Source organism: Drosophila biarmipes, chromosome 2R, assembly GCF_025231255.1.
Source record: "Drosophila biarmipes strain raj3 chromosome 2R, RU_DBia_V1.1, whole genome shotgun sequence".
NCBI lineage: Eukaryota > Metazoa > Arthropoda > Insecta > Diptera > Drosophilidae > Drosophila > Drosophila biarmipes.
Window position 1 is genome coordinate 16459352 of NC_066615.1, and position 21651 is coordinate 16481002.

The 21651-nt window shown below is 44.5% G+C and overlaps 1 protein-coding gene across 1 annotated transcript in view; it reads right to left on the reverse strand.

Annotated features, from left to right (window-relative positions):
• Positions 1-685: 685 nt before the first annotated feature.
• The window catches only part of LOC108036577 (uncharacterized), a 46193-nt gene continuing 25227 nt past the window's right edge, over positions 686-21651 (reverse strand). The window contains exons 3-9 of the mRNA XM_017112829.3: positions 17327-18194; positions 14940-15191; positions 13795-14084; positions 9884-9992; positions 9121-9774; positions 5659-6133; positions 686-1543 (exon numbers count right to left, since the gene is read on the reverse strand). Of these exons, the coding sequence (XP_016968318.1) occupies positions 883-1543; positions 5659-6133; positions 9121-9774; positions 9884-9992; positions 13795-14084; positions 14940-15191; positions 17327-17681 (2796 nt within the window). The 5' untranslated portion in view covers positions 17682-18194 and the 3' untranslated portion in view covers positions 686-882. The remainder of the gene's footprint in view (positions 1544-5658; positions 6134-9120; positions 9775-9883; positions 9993-13794; positions 14085-14939; positions 15192-17326; positions 18195-21651) is intronic.

The following is a 21651-nucleotide window of genomic DNA, read 5'->3' on the forward strand; positions in this document are numbered from 1 at the left end:
CAGAAAAAAATCCAAACAATAAGATAAACTTATTCTAGTTTATTTCAGATTTCATATTTGGTATAAAATCTTTAGCAAAAATCTTTAAAGTAGAATTTTTCTACTTTACTTACTTATTTAAATTACCTAAATTTTTTCTCTGTGTGTATGCTGTACTTTGAGGTCCTTGGCCGAGTTGGCGGGATTGGTAGCTGCGGCTGGCATTTGATTTTGATGACGCGTGGCACTTTGAAATTTATGCGCCACTCTTAGCACACTTTGTATGCGCCCAATGCCTTGGAAAGATGATGAACGTTCGAAGTTCCAAGTACGTGTGTGTTTTCGGGGGACAATGTATCAAGAGTTTGTGTGTTTTGCATGAAACTTGATGCTTTTTTGCTGACACTCACCGGGTATAAACGCAGGTATTACGATTATTATTCCCCGCCCGCCACGAGCGGAAGCATTTTGGGGTCCTCGGCCAGAATTAAGATAAATATAAATGGCGTTTTTCCCTTGCTTCCCATGGCAGGGTGGGCAATAATATATGCCAATGTGATTAGGTTACATTGTAATTCAGCAGATGCACAAGGTGACATGATGAACCTGATATTTATGCTCCGGTGGCCAAACTCCAGACCAAGTAATTGGCATGCCAGAAACGCTTGGATCCTGTTACCTGAACGCATGCCACAAAGCAGAGAAATTCGAAAATTCCAAAAATTCCGTTTATTTACACAAATTCACTTGAATTCCGAACAACGTACGAGTTCTCATTATTTCGCTAGGCTGACAAATGTACACAGAGATGGGCTAGTTTGGGTTAATTACACGATACGCCTAGTCTAAGATTCAAGCATTTGGATTGCAGAATGCGGATTGTTGCGAGAGGGGGGATTAGGATTAGCCATCCGTGCGGGCCAGCTTCAGTCGCACGGCAATGCGCTTGCACTTCCACATGAGCTGCGTCTCCAGGATGCTGAAGGACATGGCCACGAGCACGAGTCCGAGGAGCAAATAGGCGCAGCAGGCGTACAGCTGCAGTTCCGGTCCATTGAAACTCCGGGCGGGCACAAAGTCGCCGTAGCCGATGGTCGACAGGGTGACGAAACAGAAGTAGGCTCCGTCGACCAGCGACCAGTTCTCCCACAGGGCGAAGATCACGGTGCCCACGCAGATGTAGCAGGCCAGGATGAGCAGCACCAGGCTGATGGGCACCTGCCGGCCCTCTGCCTGCTCGTCCTCCTCCTCGGAGTCCTCCGCCTCGCGGCAGTCCTCCGCGTCGCAGTGGTAGCGCAGCTTCTTCAGCACAAACTGCTCGCTGCCGTGCTGCATGTACTCCTCGTCGTCGGAGGTCTCCGTGTTGTTGGCCGTGGCATCGTACAGGGTCCCGGAGGCGTGTCTGTGGCAGCGGCGCGTCAGCAGCAGCGTCTTGCGGTTCAGCGGCTGCAGCGTGTGGCGGTTGTAGGCGGCGGTGCGGGCGGCACTCTCGCCCGCGTCTTGCGGCACGCTCAAAGGACTCGCTATCAGCGGCACCCGCGACGGCGTTCCATGGGGGCAGTTGCTGCGGAATGATAAAAAACACGGGTGGACAATAAATATTTATGCCTCAGCTGACCATAAAAGAAATCAATTAGGCATAAAAAGCAAGCCCCAGAGCAACCTCAGGTCGTAAAAAGCAAATAGCTGGCTGACCCACCCTGCTGTCCAATCAATAAAGCATAAAACTGTTGGGATACGTGTCCTACACTGGCTTAGGACACACCAGGCGTATGCGTTATATTCAGGGAATTACGCTTTTGGGCCTCCAAAGAACAGTCCTACTTCTGAGGAAGGGGAAACGATTTGTAAACTAAATTAAATTGTAATTTAGAGTAAACAATATTATGTACCTGAACCTCAAAGTATTTTAACTAAAAACGTAAGAACTAAAAACATAAGTATCCAAGAGATACAATCGTATCCACAATCAATAGCTCGAATTTTCTTAACAGGCTTTCGCAGTAAATTATGTACCTGCACTGGGTATAGTTAAAGAATTTGAGCTCCAAATAAAATATACAAACATATATGCAAAACTCGAACATTCTTACCAGGGTATACCTGTATCTCAATAAATACTCTAAAAGTCGTATTTTGCACGAAATATTTTTGAGTTTTAAGTATTTCTGTTTTAGTTTATTTTTATTTTTATGAATTATTATTATTATTATTAATAGTATATAACTTCTGAGCCTAAACTAGGTGTTGAAGTGTAATATATTTGTTCTGTATCTCAAAGTCTCCGAATTTTTTCGATTCGAGTTATGGAAAATCGAGTGTAACTTGCACTCCCTTTCAGCTTTAAGCCGAACCCACGGCCAAAACAACTGTAAGCCGGAGTCTGAAAATCTCTCGCATTCAGACTTTAAGTCCCAAATCGAGACTGATTTGATTGACAATCCAAATACCTCTCGAGTTGCCCCGGACGAGGGTCTCGACAACCTGCAACAGTGCCCGGGGGAACGCTCGTTGGCCGGCACTCCGGCTGCCTCGAGTTCACTCTGTCAAACCAATTTGGCGAACATTTATTGAACTTGGCCAACAGCCTCTCGGGACTCGGGGGCCCTCGGCTAGGCAAACACTTGTCCGGGACGAGATGCACTTGCAGAGGGATTGGCCGAGGAAGTGGCAGGAAACTACTTCCGATTTTGGCATCGATCAATAAGGACAACATCACGTGTGCACCTGTTTACTCTAGCCAAGGGAGCTGCTCAGCCAGAGCACTGGGATGCTGCGATTAATTGACCCGATTCATTGCGAGTGAGTGCCCGGCTCGGCTTACAATTAATTACAGACAAGGCTAAAAGCCGAAATCGAGGAGGCTTTTCATGTATATATATCCGCGTATATATCCATTACACACTTGTTAGACTTCGCGCAAACATTTTATTATAGATATTCTTTAGTTTAAATTAAAAAACATTTAATAAGAACTATTTTATTACTTTGGCGAACACATGAAAGTCTTATCTCTGGCATGACAAAAACAAGATCTCGTACAGTTTATAGATTTCCAAAGAATCTTAAAGTCATTCGTCTGGCTGACCTTGTGCGAGGTCATTAAGTTTTTGGAAATATGGATTCTGACTAATCGCCTCATGAAACAGAAAAAAGATCTACAAATTATAGATTGCCAAATAATATTAAAGTTATTTGTCTGGCTGACCTCGCACAATTTTTAGATTTATGGATTTTAACTAAATGTGACTAACAAGTGAGGAACATGACATGCTTTATAAACTCTTATCTTATGGAAGCGATCTCGCACAATTGTTTTGCGTTCCTAGCAATTTTACCATGAGTCACACTGTCAGCCCAAGGGAGCCTATTTAAGCCGTGTCTATGCTCTTCGAATCATTCAGTTTAGTTCTTGTTCTCTAGTGGTCAGCAAAATGCAGTCAATCTTCTTGGTGATTTCCCTGTCGTTTTTGCTCCTAGTCGAGGTGACTTTAAGCAGCGGAGGAATAGATAAAGCATCTATAATCAATGATGAGAAACCCACTAAAGACCCTGTATCAATGGTCAGTTCCCTTGTCAATATATTTAATGTGAGGCAGGGTCAAATCAGGGACTGCTTAGGGAAGCTTGAGGGAAAAGATAAAATAGTAGGTGGTTTACAAGAGGAGCTCGAGAAGAAGGATAGAACAATAAAAAGCTTGGAAGATAATATCAGAACGGTTTCCAAAGAGCTATCGGAGATTGTCGATCGACTTCTGACCTTGAATGGCACCGACAGATGCCCCATTGGCAGTGAAAGTGGCATTTACAGAGTGAAAATTCCCGGACTGAAGAACTTTGAGGCTGCCTGCAATGAGAACGGCTGGATGACGATCCAAAGGCGTATCGATGGATCTGAGAACTTCGCACGCGACTGGGAGAGTTATAAGAATGGGTTCGGAGATGTGCGCAAAGAGTTCTTCATCGGGCTGGAAAAACTACACTTGTTGACTGAACAACGCCCTTGTGAACTCCAGGTTACACTTGGCCACGCTAATGGAACCACATCGTATGCCTCTTACGATAATTTTAAAATTGGCAGTGAGGCAACATCGTACCAGATATTACGTTTGGGCTCGTTTTATGGTACAGCCGGGAACTCCATGTATTGGAACACAAACAAGAAGTTCTCTACATTCGATCGGGATAATGACATGGTCTCTGAGGATTGCGCCAAAACGCACAGTGGTGGCTGGTGGTTCGCTGAATGTGGCTACAGGTAACCCTACTAAACGTGATCTCTCATGAAAAATATTTAAACAAGCTCTTTAAATTGCAGTTCGCTCAATGGGGACTACCATAAGGATGGCATTTCTCCAAGCGGCAAGGGAATTCATTGGGGTTCCGCTCATGGCTACGATTACTCGGTTTCGCTGATCTCCACTGAAATGAAGATTAGGCCTAAACTATCTTAGTTTATACCTATCAACGAATGAATACAAAATGTAACAGCTGCAAAGCAAAAGCAGTGGCGGGGGTGAATCTTTATCTTACAGATTATTATTTTAACATTATGCATAAATGTTTAACTAGGCAGATAATGAAGCATTTTATTTTCAACTGCATACATATTTCAATTTCATTGCCTTCCTGTACAGCGATTCAATTAATTACAGGCCAGGCTAAGAGCTGAAATCGAGGAGGGCATTCGCGTACATATATTCGCGTATATATCCACAGGTTCACTGTCAAAATTAATTACCAGAAGCTGCCGCTGCCGCTGCCGCTGCTACTGCTACTGCTACTGCTTTTTATTAAATAAAATGCGCTCAAAAAGGCGAAGGAAACCATCATCAGAAGCGGAGCACTCTTCACTCTGGCAGAAAATGGCAGCCGGCAAGGGGGAGACAGCCACCGCGGGGGGAATGCGAATCCGCAAGGCTGTTCAAGGGAAAACTGGGTGGTTGGGCGGAGGGTGGCTGGGTGGTTGGACGGTTCGGTGTGCATCATGCAGATTCTGAAGTGTTGATTTAAAGTGTTGCTGGCAGGCAGAAAGTTTGTTTTTGAAATTAAATTAACAGTTTTCCCCCAGCGCTTGGCTCTCGATTTTCGCTGGCAACAAAAACAGCATGGCTTTAATCAAATGCAACTAAAATACCTGAAGTCCCCCTCCGGGCACTTTTTTTACACTGAGCTCAAGCTCGCAGCTTTACTTTAAGAACAAAAACTTCTGTGAAGAATGCCTGGTTTTCGAAAGGCATAACTTGATGTTTCAGAAAATTCTTTAGTACACTGATGAAAAAATAAGGCAAAAGGAACGGTTTTATTATGACCCAATTCTTCTATTTTAAGTTATTATATGTTGAAGACTAGACCATTTTTAGCACCTCAAAATGTATTTTTTTTAATGGTTTGATACAAGCATAGATAAAATGTTTTAAAATTCAAAACACACATTATAATACAAAAAAACTAGAATCAATTATATCCTAGAAGTTTCACTAGAAAAAATGGTGAAGCTAGGCGGCTATTTAAGGCAAAGGTCCTAGAAGAAGATATCCTTTAATTGGTATCTATGGTAGATTCGATTGTCACTACGTGATACCTTTTCCCAGTGATAATCATAAAAATAAGCACATGTTTTTATTTCCCTGGAACCATAGTTTGAAACCTAATGATTTCTTTGCGTATGGTACGTACCTCAATCGCTCCCGCTCCTGCTCGTCCTCATCCTCCATGATGTCGACGGTGGCCGAGGAGTTGGTGCTTAGGAGGGCTGACAATGTTGCTGCTGCCGAGGAGACGGCTGCAGTGGCTGCCCCCGAGGACGATGATGTTGTTGCCGGGGGAGGGGCAACACCAGCACCCATGCCACAAACACCTGCGGCCATAAAACTGTTATCGGACATGGTGGCTCCTCCTCCTCCGCCGGCAACCATTGTTGCTCCTCCTGCTGCTCCTCCCTGAATTCCAGCCGACAGTTGTGGGCTTGTCACTGCGGCCGTGTAGGTTACCAAGGGACCTGCTGCTGCAGTGCCTGTTGCTGGTGACCCCGAGTGGGCGGGTGGCAATAAATCATGCCTCCTGGATAAGTCCGGCGATCCTGTTCCGCAGTCCATCAGCGCGTTGATCTCGTGTGGCAGCGGTTTCGTCACGAACTTGGCCCGTCGCACAGCTGAAAGGGGTGAAAAATTGAAAAAAAAAAAACCCAGGTCAAGAAACATTGTATGTTTAAATAAAAATATTAACCAAGCTATTTTCATGGGAAACAAGTAGAGAAGGGTTAAAATTAAACCGAAAAAGTTGGCGCACAAATTGGCAAAACAACTTCCGGCAACTGCCACACACGGTTAGATTATCCCGTTAGCCCGTTAGTTCCGCCGGAAGTGGCAGTGGCAGCAGCGGGAAAAGCCGGAAAAGTTGTGCATTTAGCCACGAGACACGGGGGTCGGGGGGCAGGCGCAGGGCCAGGGCCAGGGACACACTGTGAAAATTATTTGCTTTGCATTTTCAAAGTTCAACCGACAAATGCAACAATGTGGCGGAACGTTTCGAGTCCGGATTCGCATTCGCATTGCCAATTCCACTTCCCCCGACTTTTGAACCAAAAGTTTGGCGTTAGCTTTCATTAGCGGCTGCCACCGGCAGAGCCGGGATGTCAGGGGGCACTCCAACATCTGGCGGCGCACACAGTGGGCCTTTGTCGAGGGCGCAGCACTCCCTCAACTATTCGCCGCTGCGGTAATTTATTCAGCGCATTTCGTTGTAGGAATGCGGGGCTAGAAAATCGCAGCTATTAGGGGTTCCTGTCTATTAATTTATCTTGAAAAGTTCAGATTTGCAGGGGGCTTAGGTCATTCAAGGTGTTGAAATTGGAAATAAAGATGTGATTAATCATTTTTGAATCAATTGAGGGGAACATGCTTAATGGAACTATAAGATAGAAGGAAAGATATGTTATATCTTTACATTATGTGTTTGATTATAAAACTGCCAAAGATTGTTGATATATTGGGTTTAGAGTTCAATGCCTAATCTTAAGTAAACACACAAATCAAAAGTCCTTTCATTTAAAAGTCCTAGAACAACATTTCATTCTTAAAGTGTTGCAATATTATTTTTGTACACAATGCTTTGTTTTGAAAGGTATTAGATTTTAATGTTAAAGATTAATCTTAAAGATATTTCAAGGCTAGATAGTAAGTTATAAGTTTATGCACTAACGAAGATAGGATTTTAATTTATACCGCACTTCACTTTTTATTTAACAAATTGCAGACTATTTACCACGACTAAAGTAGGGGAAACTTAAAATATAGGTACACTCCGTCACAACCACTGTCCCGGGTTAATGGTCTGCCCTTCTGGCGACCCGAAGAGCGGAAGAAAGCGTACGTCTTTCACTTTGGAGCTGTCAGCAGGACGCCAGAAAATCGCGGTGCGGAGTGGTATGGAGTGTAGTGCAGTGGAGCGCTCTGCTCTGCTCCGGACATGGCCAATTTGAAAATATTTACTTAAACTTGGACACCGCACACACATTGACTCACAGGGCGAGAGCGCACAAAGACATTCATTAGAGTGCAGGGACACATATGCCATACACACAGGGCACTATATATCCGGAGTCTCGCAGGAAAGTCACTCTGCTGCTGCGGTCGGTGGCGTTGCAGCAACTTTGGCTGTGCTTTAATGGCGTGGTTAGCCGCGCACTCGGACTGCGGGGTCGCCAGGGACTCCTCCACTCCCGGATCCTTGTTCCCGGCTGCCAGTTGCAGGCAATTAACATGCATAATGGAATCAATGGCGATGTCTCCTCGCCTTTGCCGACAAATGGCCGAGTCTCACGCTAGAATCTGATGTGAAATTAAGCGGAATCCTTTGACAAAAACCAGTCACGTGCCGTCGTCGTCGCCTGTTGGCTTTAATGAGTTTTGCATGCGTTGCACAAGCTGACGGCTCAATGGAGCCGGGCGGGTCTGTCATCTTTACGCCGAGTCATCATTATCGTCAATAAAACTGTCGCACATGTCGAAAGTTGCCTCAAGTGCATGATGTCCTTATCCCTGCCTCGTTGTTGTTGCTCCTGCTGATGTCCTGGCATGTCAGGCAGCACAAGTTGAAAACTTTTAATGCCAGCGAAGTGTGTGTGTGTGTGTGTGTGCCTGTCTGCTTAACTCTGTCATTTTAACACGCTGCTGCTTCCGCAGCCTGCAAGCTGCTCACGATGATGATGAAAATTGTTATATAATTGGAAGCGTAAATGAGCGCAGCAGGAGTGGCGAAGGGGAGGGACAAATCGTCCTGCGACATCAGGGCGTATGATTGATTGATTACTGCTCGCTCGTTCGCTCGGTTTTGTTTTGGGGCTCAGGTTAAGCCAAAACTGTCAGCAGAGCATTTTCGGTTTTGTTCATCCAATTAAATTCCATTTTCCTTTGTTCGATTTATGCAAATTTCCATGCCCCACTAGCATTAGCACTCATTAACAATGCACAAATAGATGGTAATTTACTACAATTATTTCAGAAATCAGAACACCTTTGCACATTTCCCGATATCGAATGACACATTTGTGATAATTACATTCTAAATCAAAGCAACATTTTGTAATGCATTCCCAAAATTAGGCTTATAAAATATCCAAATAAAATCCTCCGAATATACATTTACAGCTACTTATTTAATGGTAGATATAGTAGCTGACTTAAATAATAAGTATAATAACACAATAAATTATATGGAAAAAGGTGAATTAGCAATAATATATTGCCAAAATAAAAATTCCATTAGATAACTTAAATTACGAACTTCACATGATGTCAAGAACTACAGCCATAAATACTTTGTGGTCTTGAAATATAGTATCTTGTTTTGCGGTCTTTATATTATGCTAGAACGATCTGCAAAGCTTTATATTGAAAGTCTTTTGGGACGTGAGATATAAGATAAGGCAGTAAGAAGATGAATTACTGAATTATGAATGAATTAAGATGAATTACTCATGTTCCCTTTGAAATTCCCTTAAATTGAACTAAAATCGTAGTCTACTTTTGCGGGCAAGTCACATTGGTGAATGCTGGAATCGCCCACCCATTTTGACAGCCTCCCGCGGAATTCGTATCCTGTAAAGGCGGCAATAAACATGGCAGTTTCATCACTCACCGTGCACATTGGCTGTCTGATAGGCCGGCGGCGGCGGCAGAGTGATGGCCTCCAGGGAGGAGGCCTCAGATCCTGTGACGAGATTCCCGGCTGCTGCATCCTGGAGTCCAGAAGCCAGCACGCGATGCTTCCCGGAAGCGGGTTGCAGATGTATCGTGTGATACTTGACCAGCGGCTGTTGTTGACTCAGCGTGGGAGTATTCCCCATGGGATTGGCATTGGCAATCGAAGCTGGGTGGGCCTGCGAGTGGGCGGGACTGCCGGGGGCGGAGGGGGCGGTGCCGAAGGGGAAGTAAATCGTGGCAGTGGCGGGTGCATAACAATTCGGCGGCACTGTCAGCGGCATTCGCAGCATGCTGCTCGGCACGGCCACAAAGTTCTGTTGCAGTTGCTGCTGGTGTTGCTGCTGCAACTGGTGATGTTGCTGTTGCAGCTGAGGATGTTGTCGCGGGAGGGTTGCTGTCGATAATTGCTGCTGCTGCAGCTGCTGTTGCTGCTGCTGCGGTGCGTACTTCAGCAATGCGCTGCCCGATGTCGTTGTCATTAGCATGACATCCGGCTGCTGCAACTGCTGCTGGTGTTGCTGCTGCAACTGCAACTGCTGCTGATAAAAGTGCTGCTGCGGATTCAAGTTGCGCAACAATTGACAGGCATCTGCTGGCCACACGGCACAAAAGAAGCAACAGACGTGTTCAAGATGATTAACGACTTGCAATTGTGCTGACAATACAATTAGCATCCGAACAATGGCCAATATACTCACCTCCTTCCTTGTTGTCTGCCGGCAGCTTTCCTTTTTGGCCGTAGTCCAGGCAGTCATTTAAGCTCGTCTCACTGTTGGCCGCATCGTACTTGCAGCCCTTGCAATTGGCCTGCAAATGGAGAGGGACATTTTAATCACAAATGACCACATGACACAGGTTTAAAGTCGAACAAATTGGATTGATTTAAGAATGCCTTTTAAGCCTAGGGAAAAAAGTTATCAGGACACTGGGATTTTTGCTTTTAGATGTAAATACACTTTTATATTAACATGTACAATACATATAAACTTTTTTTATAGCCCAAATTGGAAATGGAATTTTTATAATGTCATACATTTTCAGTATGCCGATGATCGATCAATCCTGTAGGTGTCTAAAAGTAGGCAATAATTTCTTTAAAACCGCAATCCTCATTTCATTTTAATCTTCAAATAGATTTCAAAAATTGATCATCAACAAGTTTTTTCTCTGTTCTATTTAAGATTTACTCCAAATCTTCTTCAGCTTCTTCAGCTCCAGATCTACTCCAAATTTTCTTCAGAGCGAAATCCAGCAGGAAATGCCTTGATTCTCCAGATGTCCTGGCCCCCCACTGCGACCACTCGACACGGTGATGAGGCAATGGCAATGCCAATAAAGCACATAATTTGCAGGCTCGATATGCCGCTTTCTTGGGCCCAGGCCCAGGCCCTGGCCCGAAATTGATGTCATCATTCCCGTGGTCCTTTGGCCTCAAAGCTGTTTGCGGCCAGAACGCCTGGCATCTCGTGTGCTCTGCGGTTCTGCGGCATCATCATCAAATGCCAGGCAAATCTAATGGACACACAAAACAACCGATTGAAATGATGGAAATTTGAAATGTCGCCCTGCTAGTCTTGCGGTTTGGACCCGGAAAGCCCGGAAAACCCAACCCCCTGCCCCAAAACCCGTTACGGCGTGCGTCATGATAATTGCAAAGACGAAGGCGGGGGCCCAAAGGCCAGAAGCCGAAATGGCAGCAGTCAACACGATGGCGATAATAATTCAACCGATGACTGCACATCCCCAGAGCCAACCGCAATCTGCTGGCAGTCTTATCAATTGCCAGGCGAATCCTTGTGGCGCCACAAAAGCCCAAAAGTCCACTTGGCCGAGCAGGACGACACGAAGTCCTGCCAGATTGGATTGGGCCCTAATGAGTTGTTGTATGCAACATGGAGACCAAAAACAGGCTGCCTTCATCCAGCTGGCAAATGCAAAAAACCTGTCCAACAAGTCGCAGGCCCGGGAAATCCTGAAAGGAATGCCATGCCTGAGTGGCTGGGAACACGGCAAGTAGATTAACAATCGAGAGCTCGGAGAATGCGGAAAAGTTTTTAGTTTCTGGAAGCGAAACCATGCACGGAGAAAAAGATTGGCTAGGTATGATGATCATTTTGAAGCAGTTCAATTTAAAATGTATCTATAAACGCGATGTATCTCTTCGATACGTTCGCCATCTTGGCTTTTGCTCTCTTTTGATATTTCGGAGAGCTTCGAATGTTGCCGTCTTGTTCTTACCCACAGTTAATGCCTGCTCTTTTCTATCACTCCCTTGTTTTTTCTCTTTTTTCCGGTTTCGGAGACTCTATACCACTGTTGTCTCACTCTAACTTAGAGAAATTTCTCTCTTTTTTGATTTTAGAGAACTTTTAAGGAGAGAAAAGCAGGGAATTTTTACCATTCTGCGATTTTTTCTGTCATACATTTGCCCCGTAGGACTGCAGTTCGGCCAAATCAAATCAATTAGGGCCAAGAGGGCCGGAAATGATAAGTTTATGGCATGCCTCCAGTGCCCGCGATTGTTGGGCGGCGGGAAAACTTTTCCCACCGCCGCCTTAAAGTGGCTCGCACTCATTTCAATTTACCTGGCACGAAACCCGGCCACTTGGCCGGGAAAAATTAAATTTATGCCGCCGCCATTTGACCCGGCTCAAACTGCAAACTAAAGTTGGCGCAACTCTTAAAGTGTCGAAAGGGGGTTACCGGTTCGCCGGTTCCTGTTTGGCCCTCTTAAAGAGTCAACTTTGGCAGCCAGTGGAATTTTCAAGTTTGACGGGCAAAGTTTTTTAGCGCCGAGTTCATTAAAAGTGTCGACTTTTGTTCGCAAGTAAATGTTAATTTATGAAATGAATTTTTTTTGTTGCCGCCCGATGGCTGCCAGATGACAAACAGGCCATCGGAGTTGCCGTGGCCACCGCAAAATCACTTATTTATTTATTGAACCCTGCTATTCGCTCACGTTTTTTCCCCCACTCGGCCATAAATTGCCAATTAAACAGAAATTTGTGCAAGCAAAACAAACGGGAGGACGCGGACAAATGAGTGGCCACAATTGAAAAAGGCTGCCAGTGCAAACAGAATGAATCACTTTTTATGCACCCACAACTTAAAGCTTTAAAAGCGAACATTCCCCGTACATGGAAAGTCCGGAACTCCGCGATCCGAAAGCAGAAATGTCATTACGGGAGGCCAGCAAATCACTTACAAAACTTATGCACGAATGCGCAAAACACGCAAACAAATACAGTCGGTCGCAAAAAAGAAGGGCTTTTCCAAACAACCTTGTCAGAGTTTTGATATCCTAAAAAATTATTTATTATGTATACAACGGAGCCGGGCAAATAAAAACGCAATAAACCAGGAAAAACGTGAAACCGAACCCAAAAACCGTCTGCACTGGGAAGACCTAGAAAGTATAACGAAAAAGGCAAAAGCGAAAAGTTCTTTGTTGTTTTGCCCAAATCAATTACAAACTTTCAGTTTGCGTTAATAGAAATCCGGACCCGGGGAGATCCACTTAAAAGGCTTCTGCTGTCGTAATTAAAACCCGTAATTCGAGAACCCATTGCATTTTGATGTTCGAAAAATCCCCCGAATCCAGTTGATAAGAAAAAAGGGTACCGGACAATCGAAGATTCGCATCACATCGTGGCTTAGGTGCCTTCCATTTCCATACATCAGGTTTTCCGCTGGCCAAAATGGTAACTGTCGTGGCTGCCGGGAAAGTTCGGAAAAACTACAAGCGAAACACTTAGTGAGTGGTGGGAAAAGTTCATGCGTAAAACAGCGGAGTAGCCAGCGAAAGTTTTCCCCGAGAACTTTGGACACGCGGAACAATGTACAAAGTTTCCTCTAACCCGGAATGCAGAGCAAAGCACTCTGGTCTCGCTTCTTTCGGGGTTACTCAGCAGCAACAGTTGCTGCTGCCAGCAGAAAGTAAATAAGTTGTCCTCCAACTATCGAATTAGGATCCATAAAAATGTTCTCGACTTGCAGTTGCAGTTGCAGTCAGTCGGTGGAGTGACTGCAGCTGCTGTTTCTGAGAAAACAATATCAATCAAAACAGTCTGTGGAGAGGAAAATGCCTTTGGGAATCAATCTGCGGTAAGAGGGCTTGGCATAGGGGGTTTTGTTGAAAGGAAATCGATTTAAATGGGAAAAGTATCTTTAAGATCGATTTCTCAATGTCATTTTAGGGTTCCAGTTTGATGTCGCCAATGGAGTTAATTTATTTGGGGAATCCTAATCATTATCTCAATGTGATGTTAATTTTTTAAAATTTATTAGTATTAGTAAATTTGATTTGAAAAAACTAAAAAGGAGAGGTTAACTTTAAACTAAAAGTGAATTTTCTCAGTCACATACAATCTAACATGGCTTGAAGAAGGTAAGTTTTTTAAAACTGCCATAAAACTGAAAGATAAAAAGTAAGAAAATTATATTAAAAACCTGGAAAAAGGATGTTTAATGTACAGTTTAAGAGAGGTTACTAAACCTCAAATAAAAATAAATTTTATCCCTTTTCTTTCAGCAGCAAGATGCTGGGAGTCTTTGATAAACAGCAACTGCTAGCCTCGCTTAAAAAATATCAATCATACGGCTGCCTTACCAGTCGTCGCTTGGAGCCCTTTTCCCTGTCCTTCTCCCTCGACTTGGCCGCCTTCGTTGTCATCGCTGTGCTGGCAGTTGGCCCCTTCGAGGACCCGGCGGATGACTTCCTCCTGCTCTCCTGGTGCCGCTGCAGCTGGCAGCAGAGGCGCACGTAGGTGCACTGCAGGGCATCGGCGAGCAGGGCTCCCAGGCTGGACAGGCACATCAGCATGAGGGGCACGCCCACCAGGGCGTAGAAGATGGTGGCCAGCTTTCCGGCGGCGGTGCGCGGCGTCAGGCTGCCGTGTCCTGCAAGGATCGGGGTAATATATCTGGTTTAGAGCCTCAGCATGGCAAGCACGAACGGGCTAATATAAATGCATGCACTTTTAAACGGGAACGGGAAGGAACTCCTGGGAACTCAATCTGGGAAGGGATAGTAAGCCATATGGCATCACTTTTCAACAGGAGAAAGTTAACTTGGTCACAAACTGAATTGGTCCCTTATCTTTAAAGTGTGCCTGTTAAATGATTTGTTTAAATTAAAATTAAGTCACTATTAAATTTGTATCTTTAAAATGCTCTCAGAAGATTATTAATTTGTATTTTAAGTTCCAAGAGGAAAAACACCTCAACAAGGCAAATGAGCCACTTGATAGACACCCACTAGAAAACCAATATTTAGCACCATAACCCAGTTAATGTTGGCCCAAACACAGCAGACAATAAATCCGTTAAGTGACATATTTCAAAGCTAATTCACATACCCCAGCAGCTGGCCTGCTGTTAAAGTTTAGGACCCTGAGATACAGTTAATTTGTAGCAACAAGGATGGCCCGAGCGTTTAGCATATGCAAATATTTAGAGTCGGCCTACGGGTCGTATACACAATGTCTGATGGCCTGCTGCTTCAGAGGCTGCTCTCCAAGGCGTTGGGAATGGAGCATGTCGAGGTCTATTTATCCCCCCCAATGTAAATATTTGCTGGCCACAGCACGAGTTGTGGCCTGTTGGAGAATCATAATAAGCAGTTCTGCCCGGCAAGTACCAAGATAAACACTAAACATAAATCCGATGGGCTTGGGTATTTCGGATAAGTGGGTGGGAAAGTGAAAGTGCAGATGCGAAGGCGGAAGCGGAAGGGGAAACAGGAACGGAACTCACCAATTGTCGTTATCACAGTGACCGAGTAGAGCAGCGCCTCGCTGAATGTCCAGCCCTGGGAGTCGCCGGCGTCGTAGCCAAAGTGGCCCAGGGCACTGGCGCTGCCCTCGTGGAAGAGGCCTCCGCCTGCTGCCCCTCCTCCGGATCCTCCAGATCCCTGGCGCGTGGCCGCCACAATGGAGCCCTCGAAGCGACGCAGCTGCTCGTGGACCAGCATCGTCCAGTTGCGTTCGTACAGAACGTTGAGTTTCTCTGCAGGAAAAAATGGGGAAAGGTAAGAGGTTAAATCGGCTCTCCTCCAGAATGCGTTCAAGTGTCCTTTCCGTAATTATGCAATTTCATGCCAAGTGCAGCCACAGCCTTCGACCTCCCATCGACACGGGCGACAAGTGCCGACAAATCGGACCAGCCTTGGCTCACCTTGCCGACCTCCGACCTCTCCATCCAATCTCCAGCCCCCAATGCCTCCCCTTCGATTTCGTTCGCCTGTCTTGAGGAATCTGCTCCCATTCGATGTCGTGTGCAAATTGCAGAGGTCGCTTGTTAACAGCAGTTTGGGTCTGCTTTGCCGCCCTTTTTTACGCCCCCTGGCCTAGGGTGGGTGGGTGTGTTCTGTGGATACACAGCCATCGCATCTTGAAGCCTCGGGCTGCACTTCCCCAGACATCATCCACCCACCACCCCAATCGAGTGGAGCAAGTTGCCAAGAACAAAGACAAAATCAAACGATTTTCTCTGCCCATCTTTGCGAGCTAATCGACTGATTTTGAAATTTATCTTGAGCTCAGGACTGCAGAGTTCATAAGAAACTAATTGGGAATGACTAACAATGCCAAAGCTGTGTTTAACTTGGGCTAAGGGTATTTAATAGTTGATGTTTTATTACATTTGCATTTATAATTTAGGTAAATATATTTCTCACATAATTTTCCTGGCTTTACCCTATTATATAGGGTAAGCTAAGCCATAAGGTAACTTTAGAGCCATACAAAAGGAAGAGCAATCAAGTTTACTCCAGGTATTTAATTCTTCTTATAATACAGGTTTTATTTATACTGAAAAATGTTGAGGAGTTGGTTGATGTATTAATGTATGTTTATTTCAAGGCCTTTGCATATTTTTTGACAACATTAACCCCTTAAAAATATCCCCACACGCTAAGGAAATTAATAAATAACCCATGTTAAGGCAAGACGAGTGCGGCACATCATTAAGCACTCGTTGGAGGGCTCGTCGAATTAATCATAAGCCAGGTGGGGCGCCTCCGCCGCGGATGAGCCCAGGTTAATTGGATTATTTATTATGTGAAATTTTAATTAAATAAACATCAGGTCTAGTACAAACGCACGTGGAATCTTTGCGCCAGCCCCAAATCGAGTGCCACTGGCAGGTGCGACAAAGTAATTAATTTCACATAAATCAGGCCAACAAATAGACCTCAAAATAGTTGCGATAAACGCGGCGCAATCGAATCGACGGAGTTTCGCACATTTGCGGAAACAAATTAAATGCCCCGCCTGACCAAATATTGGCCTATGCAAATATTTAGCTATTATTCAATTTGCTGGCTGCCAAAATGAAATTCAGCCGTCCTTTTGTTTCGAGTGGCTCCCGAGCGGGACGGTTCGTTACCAGTCCGCCGTGTTTGCCGGTACTTATAATTAAAATATTTGTGCTGCCTCTGCACTCGCCACCGCTACTATTTACTTAGCATTAATGGGCGATAACAAAACATTGTCGCTTTAATGTTCGAATTACTTTGCCAATTTGCAGGCAAATCAAGCGTGCAAAACACGCCGAAAATTTACGGGCAATGCGGCAAAAATTTGTGGTGGCCATCATAATTTATGCGAATTTTTGCGCGTCGCCAGTGAAGCGTTAAAATATTTCCTGCATATTCAGGCAGAAGAAAAAATCAGTTCAGCAGATCAAAAGAGATAGATTTTAATATATTTTATCTAAACATAATTAGAACTGAATTGTTAAAAAAATCTAATAAATGAAATAAACTAGCAAATCAAAAGGGGTATATTAATATTATTATTATTATATCCAATTTAGATTGTTGTCTTACTAGTTTACAACGCAAAACTCTTCCAAATTTCATTTTTAGGTGTCTTAATAAACATTTAGGTTAAAGGCTTTAATTAGATCTGTTCCTGGATTATATTAAATAAAGATGTTAATTAAAAAAAAAAAAAAAAAAAGGTGTCTTAAAGTATGCAATGAACAAATCATTAGTGTCTTTCAAGTTGAAAATAAAATGAAGTATACTTTTAGGCATTTAAAAAAGTGCAATAAAAAATATTGTTTTAATTTACATTAAATAATATTATGACATATTTATAAGTATGTTAAAATCATAATTTTTTAGTTTCGAGGCTCACCTGTGATGATCCAGAGCTCGCGCAGGCAGTCCTCGCGGCTCTTGGCGATGGCCGCCGACTTGCTGAGGTCCTGCGGCGCCTCCAGCATGGGGAATATGAGGGCGCCCAGCACGGAGTAGCCGATGACCAGGAGCACCAGGCCGGGCGTGGAGAGCAGCAGCTTGAGGAGGTGGCCGCAGCAGCGCCGGAGGCCGCTGCGCGGCTTGGCGGTCAGCGAGGCGGTGGTCTTGGCGCCCACTTCCGATCCACAACCAGGAGCTCCGTCGGCGTCCGTCTCATCGTCGATGGAGCAGTCCAACTGGGACGGCTGCTGCTGCTGCTTGTTGGCCTTAATCGCCTGCTCAACGTCGGACATGATCGCTCAGTGTTCAATGGCATTTAGTGGCCAGCTGCTGCTCCGTTTCCGTTTCCAGCGAGCATTTCCGTTTCCGCTGCGAGCAGGGCTCGTGATTCATGGCCCGTCCAACCCCTTGGCTCACTAATTGCAACAGCGATTCCTCATCGTTGGCAATGCGGCTTTGTTCTTTGTCTACGGTAGAGAACACCACCCTATATCGCCCCTATATCTTTGTGCCCCGGCTGTCTGTCGACTGTCTTCCTATCCGCTTGTTGCCTTCAGCCAGCGTATTATGTTTTAAGCTGTCGTTGACTTGTTTTTGCTGATGATGTTGCCGCTGTTGTTGGTGGTGTTGCTGCTGTCGCTGCTGTTGTTGCTGCTGCTGCTTCTGCTGCTGCTGCTGATGTTGCTGCTGCTGACGTGGCATTTAGCATTGTTCCCGGTCTATGCACTCCATGGACGGCTCCTCCTCTCGACCGTTTGTACTTTTAAAGTTGTTGTGCCAGTTTATTCCCCTCCGCCGCTGCCTGCCTGCAATTGAAAACATTTGTATGCTGTAGTTGCTGGTATTCATATTGTTGCAGTTGCTGCTGCTGCTGCAGCTGCCTGGCTGCCTCCGTTGGAGTGCACTTGGCAGTAGGTTAAGCGCACACAAAGTGAAAACGTACTAAATTCGACACTTCACTTAATTTAATTAGCAACTCTTTAAGCCCCTGACTAGCCAAGTGAGCAGGATCGCACGCTAGTTAAATATTTGTATTTACCCAATCTATGATTGAGTTAAAACAATGCCCGTGTCGCAGCAAATGAGTGGTAATTAAATACATTTTTTGTTGCATATCAATGAAATTAAATACGTGATTGCGTATACTTAATAACTTAATTATGCTGCGGCTATTTTGCTGCATTTTTAATCAGCGCTAGATGGTTAAGTCGTGCTTCAACAAATCCCTCTCGTTTAACCCACTTCTGCTCCGTTTAATCGATATCCACTTGGCTGTTTAAGCACTGATTAAAGCCTTATGCCCACCATAAGCGCATCCAATCGATTAGGCCCATAAAAATGATAACAAAGCCTAGGTCCATATAGGCATTGCGTAATACAAATCGAATGTTTGGCATTAGAGGCGACGGAGACTGGCAAATTGAAATCTGTCTGCTGGCATCTGAATACACACATCTATTGTATATACTAGGGGATAATACAGATCCACCCAACCTTAACACATCAGTGTCTATAATCGTAATGAAGCTGACTTCGTGGACGGCTGGTATAATGCGCTTAGGGTATTTAGACATTGAACCAATTAAAGCCGAGAGGAGAACTCGGCGATTTGTTATTGAAGCTCCCGGGGAAATTCGGGGGGCCAACACGCAACATTTATTGATGTGGCTGCGCTGCCAGGAAGGGAAACCCGGGAGAAAAACATTTATTCTTTAGTAGCCGCCCTTTGTGCAGAAGAAAAGGCGTCTTCGTCTGGCACACGCAATTTACTTAATTGGAAAATAAAATAAGCCAGAGCCAGAGACTGGGATTTGGGATTGGGTTTTCGGGGTTTTGGGGGCTTGGGTTTTCCTTTAGCTCGCGCTGGAACTGGGCCAACCGGAAACGGCTTGGCTGCTGAAACAATGGCCACTCGAGCTGCTTTTTTATGGCTAGCGCGCATAATTTAAGTCGACCAACAACAGGGCGTATGAGCAACAAAGGACCAAGGCGATGGCTAATGCAAAATTAATGTCAATCGCTTCTCGACAGAGGGGAAATGCCAATGCCCTCTTAATTGTGACCTAACATTTGAACTGCGATGGAGACAAGCTCCAGCACACACACAGCTAAGCGCTGCGAAGGACATTGAGGAAAAGCCAGCCGGAAAAGCGAAAGGGGGGAAAAGGGCAAAAGGCACGGGGCAGAATGTCTGCCGGAAGTTATCCCTTTTAGCCAGATTGAAATCAGCTTACAGTCGCTCCTCAATTGAAATGTTTGCGTTTCACTTTAATTAAAGCGTTTTCAGCGGCCCAGCTGACAAAACGCCTTTTCAGCCCGTCATATTTTCTGTATGCCATCGGATTTCTTTCAACTCATCGCTCTTCACCGCAGTTTTTCGCACGTCATTTTAAATGGAGTTGCCTGGCCAAGTTTTAATAGTTAAGTACGCCTGCAGCCCAGGATAACGTGGCCAAAAGCAAGGGACCCTTCCTCCTTCATTTCCATTCATTTCCTCCGCCGCCGACTTGCCTTTTGTGCCACTCCGCCCTATTATGCAGTATTTATTATTATTATTTTTAAATGCAATGACAACAAACGCAGTTTAATTACAATTTTCAACTCATCAAATGCAGCAGCCGCAGCGGAGAAAAGCGAAGCAGAAAAGCAGAAAGCAGGACCGGAAGCGAAGGACATCGGGGAACATCCAAGGAAAATGGCGCTAATGGCGCCCACATTTCTCGTTCTCGACCAGCTCTTCCCACTTCGGAGACCCGGGCAGCTTGGCTGTTTTTAAATCCAATTTCGCATCATAATTTTATAACGCGCCCGGAGAACTCTTTGCTTTGCTCCGTCTGCCGGTCCCCTCTCCAGATCGGATCCCTTTCCTCACTGGCCATTGCCGATTTAATTGCATTGCTGACATTTAGCACCCAGCTCGGGGAACCCACAAAAAAAGGGACATCACGGTGGAAAAGCACATCGTCGGAAGAGTAAATGAGTAAAATCGGTGGAAGAGCAAATGCAAAGTTGATTTTTTGATCGGAATTCGGGATGCGAACCATATTTGCATGCCGGTTTGTTAATTGAAGTCGAGTCATCAACTATTTTTGCTCGATTTGCCATTTGTGGGATTTCGAAAAGTGGAGTAAATGTTAAAAATTAACATCATGAAAAGCTGAATAAATGGTTAACAAATAATTGCTTTACCAAAGGAAATATATTTCCATACGGGAGAGAATAAAATTTCCATCGGGTACATTCATTAAATTTATAGCATATTGCATCAAAATGTCAGAAAAGCCACTAAGCTATAATACGGTGCTCTTAATAGTTGACAAATTAATGCTGTCAGCTGCTTTTTAAACATAATAAAATATTAATGTTGTTTTAAATATATTATGGCACCGTTTAAAGGGTTTCAAGGTACCTTTAAATAAAGCATATAAAACACCAAAAGAAAGGGAATATTTCATATTAGTTATGCCCAAACATAAATAAATGTTATTCTAAATGTGAAATAAACAGTTTAACCTTGTATTATCAAAAATGATTAAGGTACTTACTACGCAGATGAATAAAAAACAAAAGAAAACATCAGTCAAACATATACAAATTATGTTAATTTCAGTGTGAAATGAATTGTAAACTGTTGGCACCATTAGGGAGTGAATACAAAACAGCTAATAAATTAAAAGAAATTAAAACAGCAAAAACAGCGGCCGACAAGCGGAGCTTTATTTCCACGAAGAACAATAAAATTGCTCAGTCAAGTGCCGATAATGAAAACTAAATGCTGCGAGATTAGTGGTCTGCCGGAGGAGTGGGCCTGCGATAAAGGGATTTCCCGGCGTGTTTTCCACGCCTTTGAAGCCATAAAACCACTGAAGCGTGCCCTTAACTTTTAGCACATTAGCCAAGAGGGTGCGAATAATAGTGGGTTTTATCTGGAGCCAGAGGTGCGAGACAAAAACCGAGCAGTAGATAAACAGATACAGATACAGCACTGCAAATTCATATGATTACGATTGTAGGGGAAGTCCGGCGGCGCTAATAATTCATATTAGGGGCAGAACAAAGGGGCCAAAAGAGAAAAAGGAGTAGTGGCCCCGGAAGAAAGTGGCTGGCAAGTGCAGGCCAACGGACATAATGTGCAGCAGGATCCAGCCGGATATAATGACCATGTTAATGCCCAACACAAAAGTGCACTGAAAGGAAATGAGCAAGATAAGTAACGAGCCCGAAAATGCTCCCTGGTCCCCCTGGGGGTGGCAAACTTTTGCG